Raw genomic sequence first — 13,525 nt, forward strand, 5'->3', positions numbered from 1 at the left:
AATTGACGGGTATATATCAAAAGCCTTTTGGGGTGATTCGTCTATACAAGTCTCGATATGGGGTTGCAAAGGTCGCCAAAATTCCTCGTGGTCATGGTGGCAAGTTTCCACGAAAGATACTCACGAACATGTCGAAAGCGCGATCAGTGACATTGTACACACCCATGCATCCTGTCTATCGGCTTCTATAAGTCGATCCCATGCCCATGCGTGAGCTAACGGATGCATGGATATTTCCTTCGTTTCAAGTTGAATCGTAATGATGGCAAAAGACCGAAGAACTCCCAAGGCATCATGAAGAGAGGTGGGTAGATCATCTAATTCGTCGTTGAGGGATAGTCCATGGAGAAATTTAGGCAACCTTGACACATGCCAACGCGACAAACCCGTAATGTCGTCGGCATTAAGAGGCTCTTCCGGAATGTTTTGCGCGTATTTCGAAGCACAGGTGAACATACCCTGGGGCACTCCCGTAAAATATAAATGGCCTAAGACACCGAGCAATTCCAGAGCATTAGCGTATGCTTGATTGGTTGATTTGGATTGCTCTAAAAATTGGGCGGAGATTTCGAATGTAGCGTAAACGTTTCCGCTTCTTGATGAAGCTTGTATCTGCCCGAAGCGCAGTAGAGAATCACGTTGCCGTTGAAACCTCTCAATATATTCCTTTAGCGTGCAGTAACGCTGGCTGATATATGCCCCTGCCTGTATTACAGCCAAAGCATGCTGCGCCAGTTGCTTTACCACAGCTTCGGCGTCGCCTTGTTTCTCAGTTCGATCCGATTTAGGGGTGTTGGATGCTTTGAATAGCAGCGAAATGGCATCATCGATCTCAAGTTCCGTCAGAGTTTTTGCGCCAGAAGTTCCATAATAATGCATCTCGTTATTCCGGCTGGTTATTAGTATAGTGGCACCAACTCCCGTTGGAATATATGGATTTAGGTTTAATTCTAGATTGTCGGCGTTGTCAAGGACAAAAAGATATGGGTGTTTTACATTGTCGAAAAAGGCCTTCGCTGTTGCAAAGTTCCTGATCTCTGAGCCTGTATCTGCTTGACATGCGTTAGCAGCATCGAGGTAACCGCGCTGGATGGTAGATGAAGCACTGGCATCGATCCAAAACACTCCCCAGAAACTAACAGTAATTAGATCAGCATCGATATGTTGGTGCATAGGTCAGATGTGATGACCTACCTCTGCCGATGTGTGGTCGCGAATCTCAAGCACACCTCCAATTCCAGTGATGGCAAAGCAGTTTTGTGGCGGTCCCTGACCAGTAACGAAATTGCAGAGCGTTGCATGCATTTCTTCCAAGAGTCTTTTGCCGTGCTTTCGGTAGGATTCTTTTACCGATTGGCAGTTCTGAAGGAAACCGTGTCTGACGATGTGAACTACGATCCCGAAACTAGCCAGTCTGTAGAATAGCTGCAAAATCAATCACCATTTTTTGGCTCTAGTTGTGGCAGTTTTGAAAAACTATTAGTTATGCCATGGATGCCATCGCTGTTTCCCAAATATAACCAATATTCTCTATGGCAACAAATTTGAAGTGACAAAAACTACATAAAGTAATTCAAAAATATTTATAGAAATTCCATTTACTGCTATAAGTAAAATAGCCACGTAGATTTGGCGCTTTGGCTATTCATATTGTCAAAGGGGTCTTATAGAGTGGCTATAATTGATTTAGCACAGCTTGCTTCCCTCTCTACCCTCTCCAGACGGCCGGACCAGGAATGGTATAGCTAGTTGGCTACGTAGACATAGTTAGTATCAGCATTATTATATTTCGTAGAAGCGTAACATACCACAGGCCAGTAGATTTGGATCAAAATTCCAGGATCAGTTGCCTTGTAAGCTCCAGGGAACGAAACCAATGGGGCTGGAGTTCCACTGCCACCGCCTGTCACCGTGATTTGTCCGCAAGACAGATAGAACTGTGCACCGTTTGCTTGGCTAGCGGCGTGAAGACCGATATGCTCAATTCGTGCAAGATAATCACCGGACGGTGTAGCTTTTGGGATTGTAAAGCCGAGAGTCGTCAAACCTATGCACGATTAGAAACAAGTTATTATATGTAGGAAACACATACCACTTGAAGGCCAATCTCCTCCGTTACCAACCCATCCGGTGGGGCCTTGTTCCCAAACCTTGAACCAAACAGCACCACTTCCGTCCCAGGTGGCAGCAGTCTTTCCAGCTGGAACTTTGGCTAAGTATGCTAGACTTGGACCAGGATGCTGAATGCTTGGGTCGACAACAAAGCTAAGGGTGGACCCTGCAGCTACTGACAGGATACCTGGAGCAAATGCGGAAGACGCATCCTTTCCACATCGGATATCCAGCAATGACGTGTCTAGTACTGGACCATGACTGTCTGAGTCGGATCTCTTTCGAACTGCACAATAATTAGAAATGAAGGATACGGGATAAAGGGCATACCTTGTTGCCAAGTTGCTTGAGTGGTGCCGCCGTAGATCAAGGCGTTGAAGTTGTAGTGGGCTTGAACCACAGAAGCGGAGGCTAGGAGAACAGGGAGTAGTTGCATGTTGAGAGGTATTGAAAACGTTGAAATGTGGGCGATATCATTGCCACTATTTTGGAAGATTGTTGCCTCATATACAAATTCACGGGTTTAGTTCCATTTTCATTAGTGCTTTCCTGTAGATGGCTAGAAAGGTCACCTGCGACGAATATATTATCAGATCACGCTGACCTTCCTCGATTGGCGGAAGTTCCCTGTATTCCACTTTAGGCTGAGGTAAAGTTGACTATTTTCTTGTTTTGCGTTACGGCTAAATTGGGTCTATAATCGCGGTTCCAAAGCAGCGAATCTTAAGTTGCCATCATTAACAATCTTGTTTACTTGGCACTCACCCACAGCAGAGATGACTGCCGTAAATATATTAAGCACACATGAAGCTAAGAAAGACGGCCAGTCCATTTGCTGAAGCTCCCACACAAACCGGCTAAGAAATAATTATCTCCGGGAGTACTATATTTAATTATATGAAATGAAATTAGCGTCATCAATATTTTGGTCACAAGCTTCGAAAGAACTGCCGAACATCAGAAGTTGTACTTCCGACTCTACTGTCGCAGAATTATCAAACGTAGGCAGTGAGCAGGACTTGGCATTCTACGAGGCTATCTTTCTTATCCTCTTTAAAGGGAGCTTCCTAAGACTTTTGAATATATTCCAAGCTCTCATCCTTAGCCAATCAGTCATGTTTGAGAAGTGGTTAGAAAACCGTGAAGAACTCCTTCCACTTTTCTTCCCACACCTTCTTAAGTTCATGCATCACTATTTTCTTGGGCGTATCCTCAGAAACCTCGATATAATCATGCCCCTTTCTGCAAACACCCAGGTTACTTCCTTTATTTATCTTTTGCCAGCACCTGTGACATAGAATGGTATTAGTGCAGTAGTAGCATAGACGGACTGGGTTGTCTTCGTCGAAGTTGTCCATCGTCGTGCCGCAGGGGCCATTGCATTCGACATTAATCTTAGAAGGTTTATGATTTGGTTTCTCCACTTTCCTAGACCTCGTCCGGTCCGCTTTCTCACGTTGCCCCCCATCATCGATATTTAAATCAGAACTGACCAGGCACCAGTTTTTGAACGCGGCTCTTGATTGTTCCTCTAGCCCTAGCAGAGCCAGAATTTTAGCAAGCATCACGTAGCTTGGCTTGTCGTTGTAGATTACGTTGTCTGTCAGCGCCTTGTAGCAACTATGAAAGGTCTTGTCTACTTCCTCAAAGAATTTCTTCTCCTGCTTCGTACGTCGGTATATTATGGCAAGTGGGATACTCAGCGGCGACAAGGACACCTCAAAATCCGGGTCTTGTATGCCCGAAAACCATTTAATTACGTGTTCCATGCTGCCTTGTGCCTTCTCCTTTCTGCTTAAGTAGTCTTCAACTTCTTCGTTGGCCAACGGGCGGCAGAACTCCTCAAAGTAATAGTCCATTAGTTGCCAGCTTGCAAATGTCTTCGTCGCAAAACTAGCGTTTGTCGTAGGGTTTAGCACCAAAAGAAGATCCTTTACACTCTGCTCAGCCCACTCCTCCTTGCCGTCGGAACCCGGAAGACTGTAGAATCGCCAAAAGATAGCACGCCAAAGGAGTGTCGAGCCTAACAATTGACTGTTTTGCTGCTTCTCGAGGGTCTCAATAGCTTTGTCGTATAAAACCTTGATTCTCTTAAGGACACTAGTATTTCCTTGCGCGCTGTATTGAATGAACTTATGTGTTTCTTTCTTGCATCCATCTGAGAGTTGCGTGTCGCTGACGCCATTTAAGAGCAGATGCATGTTGTCCCAATGACCCCGATTCCGCTCCGCTCGTTCCGCTATGTGCCTTACAATATCATCGAAGAAGGTTATTTCCGGGTACCCTGAAATTCTCCCGATAATTTTTTTCTCCTCTTCGAGACAGCTATTTAGCTTGATTTCAATTTTGAGTTTCAATTGCTTTGTCCTCTCAACTTTCTCTTTTCCCTTCTCTTTGTCTTTAGAGCATTTTTCTCCACACTTGACCGCTTCATCAAGATTCCTTAACGCTTCTCTAAGTTTCCCTTTGTCGTCTTTCCTAGGATATGAGTCTTCTACGTCACCGAAGTTAATACGACCGATCCTGTCATAAAGCTCAAACTTCGTCCATGGATCGTTTGGAGGATCATTTGGATCTAATTCTAGTCCCAAGTTGGCTTTTGATAAAGCCTCATCGTAGTGTCCATTATACCGCAAGGCCATCGCGAGGCACTTATAGTCTTGCGCGCTATATGACTTTCCCCATAAATTCTCTGAAACTTCCATGATAGAATCGGCTGTAATTTCCGCTTTAAATTCTTTACGGCCGGAATATCGAAGCATTTGATTGGCTAGTTGAAAGCAAGTGTAAGCCTCGACCGGAAATTTGCTGAATCGCCAATTCTGAGCATGCGCCCTAGCAATCTCTTTGCAAACATTTCTATAACATTCGCTCCTACTTTGGCAACCTTCGCTCAAGTTTCGGCAACCGTTGCTCATCCTTCGGCAAAAGCTCTTGAGTTTCGCACGTTTAGGCCCATAGCCATCCTCTTCCAGATACATGTTAGACCAATCCCAAATCGATTTCGCGATTTTGTCAGCATTTGTTCTGTTAATTTTTGTCTGGCTTTCGATCTTCGCTAGAGCGTCATTCCTTATCTCATCGACATCCAAGACATTAGAAATCATCATGATTACAGATTCAGCGCCTGGATACTCGTATTTTGTTTTGTGGGGGACACAAGTATTTAGCCTTAGGAGGTAGTCGCTCCATGACTTTGCGGCGTAAGAGGACAATTCCGCATCTGCCACATCTGCCGTAGAATTATATGCATCACTCTTTGCCATAGTGAGTACCATCGTAACCAGCTCAAACATCACTACTATGGGGGGTATCCGATCTTCGCTAGAATTACGGAGGAAGAAGGTTCGAAGCGATGGCTCTGAAAATGCGAGAAAGCTAGTATTGTCATACTCGTTTATCTTCGAATCTCGGTAATTGTGTTCTATCGCTGTCAAAAAATTCGGCGAAAGGGATAAGATCCTGTAAGTGTTAGAGCGTGCTAGGTTTTCGGTGTGAAATGTGAGGTTTCTCCTACCGAGACAAGGGACCGTCTAATTCATCGTCGATATCGATGTCTTCTCCATCTTCATGTTTACCCTTTTCCTTGATCCACTCATGGAGCCGTCGTATAGCACCCAGGGTAAAGCGATGCTCTGCATAGGCAAGCCATATCAAGATTTTTCTTCGCTGCTGGTACTCCTTTGCGCTGCGGCGACTACCAAACAATTGCTTGTAGATGTCATCAGTGCTTTCAGGTAGCTCGCCCCATTGAACCTTGAGCCACGTACTATTATTCAGTCCATGGAGGGTATGCTCAATATATGGAAAACCTAGGATTCGGTCAGCAAATCTAAGACTAGCTAAGTACGAGTTGGTAGGTGACGTACTGTCAGCCTTGCTGCACACCTCGTCGATGATTATTGTCTTGCGATATTCCGGAAGCATCGAAAGCCTTTGCAAGGTTTGTAGGCGAGATTTCGCAAATATTTCCAAATCGTTCTTGCTTTCAGTTACATTCTCACGTCTGCTTCTAAATGTCAAATCGATGACTGCTGTCCTAGTTTCATCGGGCTGTTCCATTTCTTCTGAATTGTCTGATGCCAAAGAAATGGCAGGGTGCAACAGGATTTCCTTGAGCTTGTCGTTGATCTTGACCATTTCTGTGTAGGCCTCGTCGTCGACCTTGATCTTTTCCATGTTGGCGCCATCTATCACTAAGAACATGCGTGTGTTCTTCACTCCCTCAGTTTTCTCAAGGAACAACTCTAGACATAAGTGATTCTTGATGTGTTTGTCTGTGCAGTTGCAAGTGTCCTGTTTTTTGTCCTCTCGCTCCTTCAAATCCTCAACGAGCCGTTTACGGTATTTATTATCCTGCATAGCAAACTGAAGCGCACAGCAACATATCATGTCTTGGACAGTGAAGCGCTTGCCGCTCCGATCTGCGAAGCTGAAGTAGGCCGTGAGAATTCTCTCTTCGGCCTCGGGTCGTTGTGCTATTAAGCTGTAGAAGATATAGAAGAGCAACATGCTTTTGCCACTCCAAGCGCCGCCTTTTATAATCAGTCGAGTGATTTCACCTTCCTTAAATTTCTTGAAATCCGCTGTCTCGTGCAACCAAAGACAAGTGTCTTGCATGAAGGCATACCCCATTTCCGCTATATGCTGTCTAAGAGACAACTCAGCACCTGTAGAAAGTCGTTTTAGCGTGCCCTCTAATCCACTAAACCTTCTCTGTCCTAAGTCCGTCAACTTGTTTTCATAGGTGGTATCATTTGAATTGTTTCTTTGAGAACGGACGCCACGGTATTCGCGCTCGGAATCGTTTCTGTGGTTTCCCATCACACCAAAAACAATGTCTTGCCGAGGCAACGTAGATACACTCCACAGTACCGTGCGAAGCAAACTCTGGGTCTCTCGAGACATTTCCTCCAAATTCTCTACTCCCCTGCCAGTTTGGACACTAATGCCAAGGGTGGCAGTGATGATGGCCGACTCGAAGTGGCTCATCTGATTGTTAAACTCGGCGTACGCTCCTGCTAGCCCGTCATCAGCCTGGAACAGCGTCTTGGTGAAAGTCAGCATGCGGCCAGCCTTCGTGAAAGTCTGCGCGATGGCACACATATTTAGAATTGTCCCTAACAACCGCACGAGCTGTGAGCGAAATGCGTTTTGAGGAGGCATCCTTTCTTGGAGAAGGGCCAACCTCTCACAGAAGATAATAACGGTTTCGTAGAAGCCGACAATCTGATCATACTTGTCGCTCACATTTTTGCATGCTCCAAGCACGAAGACAAGGGCCTGGCTAATAGTCGGGGCAGGCGGAAATGAGGCGCTTGCAATGTTGCCAGCCATGCCGACTAGAGTCTGGATGACACCCGATAACTTCCCCAAGGATGTGCGAATTCTGTCTACCCATTTATCATTATGCCGAAAATCAAGGAATTTCTTTTGAAGTTCCGTTGCCTTCGTTGCAGGCTCACTGCCAGGTTCAAATTTGTAGACGACTCCTGTGGTATTGTTATACTTCTTGATCGCCTCGTCCCAGATCGCCGTAAGGTCCGAATCTGCCGCTGGGATATTGAGAGCCATGAGTGAACGAGGAGCAAGGTTCGCTTCTATAGGGGATATAATAGCTCTGTATTTTTTACAGCAGTTGAAGCAATATGTGCAAGTGTTGATATTACAGCCGATAGGAACTCTTGGTCAATTTATTTTTATGTAACAATTGCCATTACATACATATACTGCGTTGGGCAGACCTGGAGAAGCACAATCGGTTGCATCAGGCAGGCTTGCAGGTGCATCCCGTTGCGTGTTTCTTCCGATACGGTTCCTGGAATCGGAGTATTATTTACCCGTTTACCACGTATTGTTCCTAGATATGGTTGCCTAAACTGTTTTTCGTTTTTCTTGGAGTTACACTGTACACAATGTGTAGAACTCTGTGTACACGAGATAGGGAACAGATCTTCCTAGTGCCAGTTCTGTGTTAACTCACTTCTAACGCTAGTTTATACGCGTAGTATTGCAGACTAGGTCACCGCAGCCTTACGTCCTTCATCAGCTCTTCTAAAACAATAAAAATAAAAATAAAGCGGAGGTTTCCTACCACGACGCAGATTAGCCTTTCATTTTACCTCTAGTAAGTTCACGTCTAAGATATACTTATATGGCTTTTTCTTAACTTACTGCTAGAATACTGCAATATACTGTTTCTTTTATGACATAGTGTCACACCTACTCTTTAAATATGAGCAAACGGGCGAAGCGCAAAGCAAAGGAGATAACGATGTCCTCTGCCGGCTCTCAGAGCATTCAGTTCTACAATAAAGAAGGGAATATGTGCGAAAATACCTCTTTAGATGACCTGCGAGCTCAAAATAGTGAGCTTTGCAGTCGTTGCAACGGAATCGATATGGACAACGCATTAAAGGTTACGAATGATCAGAGTAGCCGCTTCATCATGCCTCTTGGAAATATCTCTGAGGATATGAAGTATTCTCTATGCCCACTTTGTCGCCTATTTTCTTTTACATTTGTCCCACTGGAGACTAAGCGATACCCTACTCTGAGAGGCCATCACCTACGAGTGTTTATGGTTGATTCAACAGATATCAATACGATTAACTTTAGAGGACACGGAGTAGCTCTTGGAGTTTGCCAAGGAATTTTGGAAAAGAAGATAGCGGCTAAAGAACGACTGAGATGCCTTGCCAAGGGGTTTATTGCTCCCGTCTTCCCTCGGAATCCACACCCGAGTGCGCTTCAGCTGCAACTGGTTTCTAGAGGAAAAGTTGATTTTCAACAAATGCAAGCTTGGCTTCAGAAATGTCAAGATAATCATTCTGGAATTTGCGGACGAAAGACTGGCTCTCGTCCTATTGGTTTTAAATGCATTGATATCAACACCAGGTTGACTTGCTATATTAAGTCAGACGATGAGTATTATGCACTTAGTTACGTTTGGGCCACTTCAAACACAGGCACTAGTGCTAAAGGTGTGACCGATGATGCTAGCGCACTGCCACTCTCCGGTGTGCCTCAAGTTATTGAAGATGCTATAGCTGTGGTGCGAGGTCTTGGAGGACAGTATTTATGGGTTGATAAGTATTGCATTAATCAAAAGGATCAAGATCAAAAGCAAACTCAGATTAACGCCATGGATAAGATTTATGAGGGTGCTATAGCAACAATTATCGCTGCTTCTGCAAAGAATTCGCCTCCTGGTCTGGCAGGTGTTAGTCGCCCCCGAATTCTGCAGCAACCTACTGAATTGGTTGGAAGTCATTTGCTGGCATCTACATTATCGCATATCTCTAAAGCTGTAGCAGCTTCTACTTGGGTCACGCGAGGTTGGACATACCAAGAGGCGGTCCTTTCCGAGAGGTGTTTTTTTTTTACAGACGAGCAAGTGCATTTTCTGTGCAGATGTTCGACTTCCTGCGAGTCTATTGCTGCGTCTCCAAAGGCAGTTATATCGTCCCCTATAAGGGCAAGGACTAGGAATGATGCATGGAGCGTTAATGAAACAGCTGCTGGCCAAAACCTAACCGGCTTGTGGGACTTTTTCGACACCTTGCATCATTACAAAAGCCGGGATTTGACGTATGAGTCTGATTCTCTGAATGCTTTTCAGGGACTGCTAGCAAAGTCGAGCTTTAGGAACATCTGGGGGGTGCCAATTGCTTGCGATCCCGATCGAGAAGAAGCCGCCCTCTCTATTGGCTTTGCAAGAGGACTTTGGTGGGAGAATCCAGGAAACAACTGGAGCGATGTTCTGAAAGCTGAAGAAACGTACGTTTCATATACTCGACGTCCTAGTTTCCCAAGCTGGTCATGGGCTGGTTGGGGTGGTCCAACTCGGCCGCATAAATATTGTGGTGATAAGTCCTCTGATACTGGCTGCAACGAGGTGGACGATGAATCCTTCGATATACAGTTTTGGGTTGAGCTCACATCTGGCGAACAGATTTCTCTGAGTGAATTTTGTCACTTGACCAAAAAATCAAGCCAGGTTCCTCAACTGTCTCACATTTTACACATCGAAACAGAAATACACAAAGTAAGAATTCGTCGCCATCCGCACCATCCAAAGTCTATGGCTTGCATTTGCGATTGTCCACTAGACTACAATCGATGCAATAAAAAGAAAAAGCATATGACGTCTACTCACAACGTCCGATTCTTCGAGGATCTAATGAGAAACGAAAGTTTTTCTGACGTCATCTTCTCTCAGTTCTGGGACGTTATTCCCCTTTTCACAGCTAAGGATTCAAAATATTCAGTCTCAATTGCGTCGCTGATTATCGACTGGAATAAAGAGTCATCCGGTCTTGCTCAAGTTCGAGGGGTTGCATATCTTCACAGGAGATTATTTTTAGGTACTAGGCGCCTTAAGTTTCGGCTAACATGAATGCTCTATGCTATAATGTCTCCTCCGTATCAAGTTCAGCTTTTTCTGCATAGTTATGTTATACGAAGTTAATATTATGTAGACAACTTTATATATACCGCCAACTTTAGATCTGCTGCATAGATGGTTCAAAAAAAAAATCTGAAATTCTTGCTTTACCTAAGTCTACATATTTTGTGTCACATATAGACTGATACAGCTAGCTTTGCGAGTGAAGAAATCTAGATTACAGCCCCTGCCATTGCAATATCTAAAAGATGCTGAATACGGCCTTTCACAGATTCATTAAAAGCCTCGCACTTTAAATCATTCTCGATTTCTTGGCGTAAAGATATGAGCTCGAGAGTCTTTGGGGTGTCCTTTGCGGTCTGTGTAGTGTCTCCTACAGTCTGTGGGCTGTCTTCGAAGATTGATGCGCTAGAGTCAATAGAAGCTTCGGAAGAATCCTGATCTTGGGATTGGGCTTGAGTATGTACATCAATTGCTCTCTGTCGTGCGCGATCATACAAAAGCGAAAACTGTGCCTTCTCATAATCTCTAGAGCGGCAATATTCTCTGCTGTATTCTTCTCTGAGTGAGATTTGCAATTGTTCAAAAGAACTAGCTGTATGAAATCGGAGCCTTTGCACAACCATTGAATGAGGTCCACATAGATGAATTCGATTTTGTTTACAAAACACTCTCAATTCGCGTGTATTGTAACAAGTCAGAGCATCGCTGATCAAAAATCGGGGTCTGCCATTTGCAATTGCCCTTGTTTGAGGTTCGAATATATTCATGAACCATTTCATGGTAATCTTTCTATCCAGATAGCCATTCCTGGATTGATTGTGGTGACAGTTAAGAACATGGCTGAGTGTTTGATTTCTCTCGGCGTCAGTTGGCGAAATGATCAAGGGATTTATAAATCGACCGTCCATACTACTGCATTCAATGGTGGTAACAACCTTTCCTTCTTTATTGGCGTCCAAATAAGCGCGTATCGTATCCTCGCTGACAATTTCCGGAATTATTGCAGGAAATTTTAGTATGCCCCCTGTAGTAATAACGTGGTATGTGTTCTTATTTAACGCCTTTAACGTGTCGAGTTTCGGTGATATGATGTTGATCCATGCATCTATATTATCGTAGATGTGCTGATCGCATTTTTTTGTGTTCTTTGCGATTTTCAATGCGTTTTTTAGCGTAGGATGCCGTTTGTAGAATGCCGCCGACCAATTCTTTCCAGGCATGCGAACATCATCACCCTCTGGCTGATATTGGTGAACGGGTTCAATTGAATTGCGTTGGCGCTTAACATGATGAGCTATTTTTCGTATAAAGTTTCTTGGGGGACGATGCCCCCTCTGAGCCATAGACAACAAGCAAGTAGCAATTACTTTTTCTTCCTCATATGTCAAGTATTGTCTATCGTAGGCAGCTTCTCGTGTTGATTGGCGTCCAAGGTTCCGATGGCCTAAAGAAGTGAAATGAATCCCGCTCTTCAGGGAGAGATCCCTATATGTTATCCCGCGTGAATACCCATACTGGCTAAGCCAAGCCGCCGCCTTGTCAATTTCTAGGGGTTCAGCCATAAGATCGATGCGAAAACGAGTATATGCCGAGCGTTAGGATTCGGAATCAGTACATGGTATTAAAAGATTTATGAGGACCTGGGATAAGATCATTTAATTTTAAATCGCTTCAGAGCGTGATGATTCTGGTTTATATGTTGGGGACCCTGGCCCGTACAAGGCAGCTAGATGCACTGCCACCTGTCGTCCCTGTCAGTAGGTACAGTAAGGTGACGACGACATAGAAAGGCTGAGACACTATTCTGACTCAAAAATTTACTTCGCCCCTCCCATCCCTGAGGCAGCAAGGATCTAGAATACACGTCACAACCTTTTAGCACGATTGATGGGAAGAAAAAACACGTACAATAGCAGATATCCGCTTAGTAGTCAGGCCAAGGAGAGTTGGGCATCCAGTTCGCCTTGTTCAGTAATTGGGTAAGGTTATTCCATGGCTTAATGCCTCACCAAAACCATTCCCCGTTACCAGCGTAGCCTTCGCATCTCCACTCAAGCATTGCTGCTCTTTGCTACACTACTACTGGAAACCCCGTGGGGCAGCCGTTAGCGGACTGTGAGGAAGTGGGTGCTAGAAGACGCGAAATAGTTTGTTAATTTGGTTGATTCTGAAATCTGCCTCACCGCCTTGGTGAAACCTGTATTCTGTGCGCAGCTAGGCTGCGCCACGGGGGACCGACCCCAGACCGGACCATGGTCTGGTCTGGTCCTAAATTTTTAGACCGGACCGTGGTCCGGCCTGAAGCCTCTAACCCACGGTCCCCCCACGGTCTGCCAAGAAACCGTTCAAAATATAGCAGATGTACTGCTATACCTATTTTATAGGTAAAGGTACTTTATCATGTGATAAAGAGTTATAGTAGTATATTATGATTCGTCACGTGACAAAGCACCTTTACATATAAAATAGGTGTAGTAGTACATTTACAATATATTAAACGGTTTCTTGGCAGACCGTTGGGGGACCACACCGGTCTGGGCGGTTCGCCCTCATTTTCCAACCCAGACCGCGGTCCGGGTTGGAAAATGTTCAGACCGCCGGTTTAGAACCACCGGTCCCCCATGACGCAGCCTAGCGCAGCCTTGTCGCCGCCTGGCTTTTCTCCTCGATGCCCAAAATGAACAGATAACACATCACTAGTTGCCCGGGTTGCAGTGGATCCACTGCGCTGTACTGCAACCTGGCAACTAGTGATGTCTGGTGATATACTATAGAAAAGAACGATACCGCCTCGAGAGTTCATTAGCACATGGTGTGAATTCAGGTGAGTTTCCTACAGCCGATAGTCGGTTACAACATATGGGGCTAGATTATCAACATCATAAATTAGGGAAGCCAAACCGCTTGGCACTTTTCAGGTTTCAGTTAATGCATGTTTCCGTATTAGCTAACCATTTACTTGCTTTAAGCGCTTGTTGAGCCCTGCTCATGTCCGACGGGCAC

The 13,525-nt window shown here is 44.9% G+C and overlaps 4 protein-coding genes across 4 annotated transcripts; 1 reads left to right on the plus strand and 3 right to left on the minus strand.

Moving 5' to 3' along the window:
* Positions 1 to 120: 120 nt before the first annotated feature.
* On the minus strand, positions 121 to 2,548 carry VE01_03588 (uncharacterized protein; the record flags this gene model as incomplete). Its single annotated transcript, XM_018273074.1, has 5 exons — positions 121 to 1,135; positions 1,713 to 1,753; positions 1,809 to 2,047; positions 2,093 to 2,398; positions 2,443 to 2,548. The coding sequence occupies 5 exons, from the start codon at positions 2,546 to 2,548 to the stop codon at positions 121 to 123; spliced, it is 1,707 nt and encodes a 568-aa protein (XP_018132278.1).
* VE01_03589 (uncharacterized protein) lies at positions 2,430 to 7,912 on the minus strand. Its single transcript, XM_018273075.2, has 3 exons — positions 5,982 to 7,912; positions 5,630 to 5,924; positions 2,430 to 5,574 (listed from the first exon to the last, which is right to left on the minus strand). Exons 1-3 carry the CDS (start codon positions 7,684 to 7,686, stop codon positions 3,243 to 3,245), a joined length of 4,332 nt encoding a protein of 1,443 aa, XP_018132277.1. The 5' UTR covers positions 7,687 to 7,912; the 3' UTR covers positions 2,430 to 3,242.
* Positions 7,913 to 8,025: 113 nt separating this feature from the next.
* On the plus strand, positions 8,026 to 10,636 carry VE01_03590 (uncharacterized protein). The gene is made up of 2 exons (XM_059463542.1): positions 8,026 to 8,239; positions 8,293 to 10,636. Exon 2 carries the CDS (start codon positions 8,348 to 8,350, stop codon positions 10,508 to 10,510), a length of 2,163 nt encoding a protein of 720 aa, XP_059319870.1. The 5' UTR covers positions 8,026 to 8,239; positions 8,293 to 8,347; the 3' UTR covers positions 10,511 to 10,636.
* VE01_10760 (uncharacterized protein) lies at positions 10,423 to 12,684 on the minus strand. Its single transcript, XM_059464212.1, has 2 exons — positions 12,431 to 12,684; positions 10,423 to 12,264 (listed from the first exon to the last, which is right to left on the minus strand). Exon 2 carries the CDS (start codon positions 12,082 to 12,084, stop codon positions 10,732 to 10,734), a length of 1,353 nt encoding a protein of 450 aa, XP_059320195.1. The 5' UTR covers positions 12,085 to 12,264; positions 12,431 to 12,684; the 3' UTR covers positions 10,423 to 10,731.
* Between the last annotated feature and the right edge of the window lie 841 nt (positions 12,685 to 13,525).

This window comes from Pseudogymnoascus verrucosus (genome assembly GCF_001662655.1).
Source record: "Pseudogymnoascus verrucosus strain UAMH 10579 unplaced genomic scaffold scaffold_11, whole genome shotgun sequence".
NCBI classification, from domain to species: domain Eukaryota; kingdom Fungi; phylum Ascomycota; class Leotiomycetes; order Thelebolales; family Thelebolaceae; genus Pseudogymnoascus; species Pseudogymnoascus verrucosus.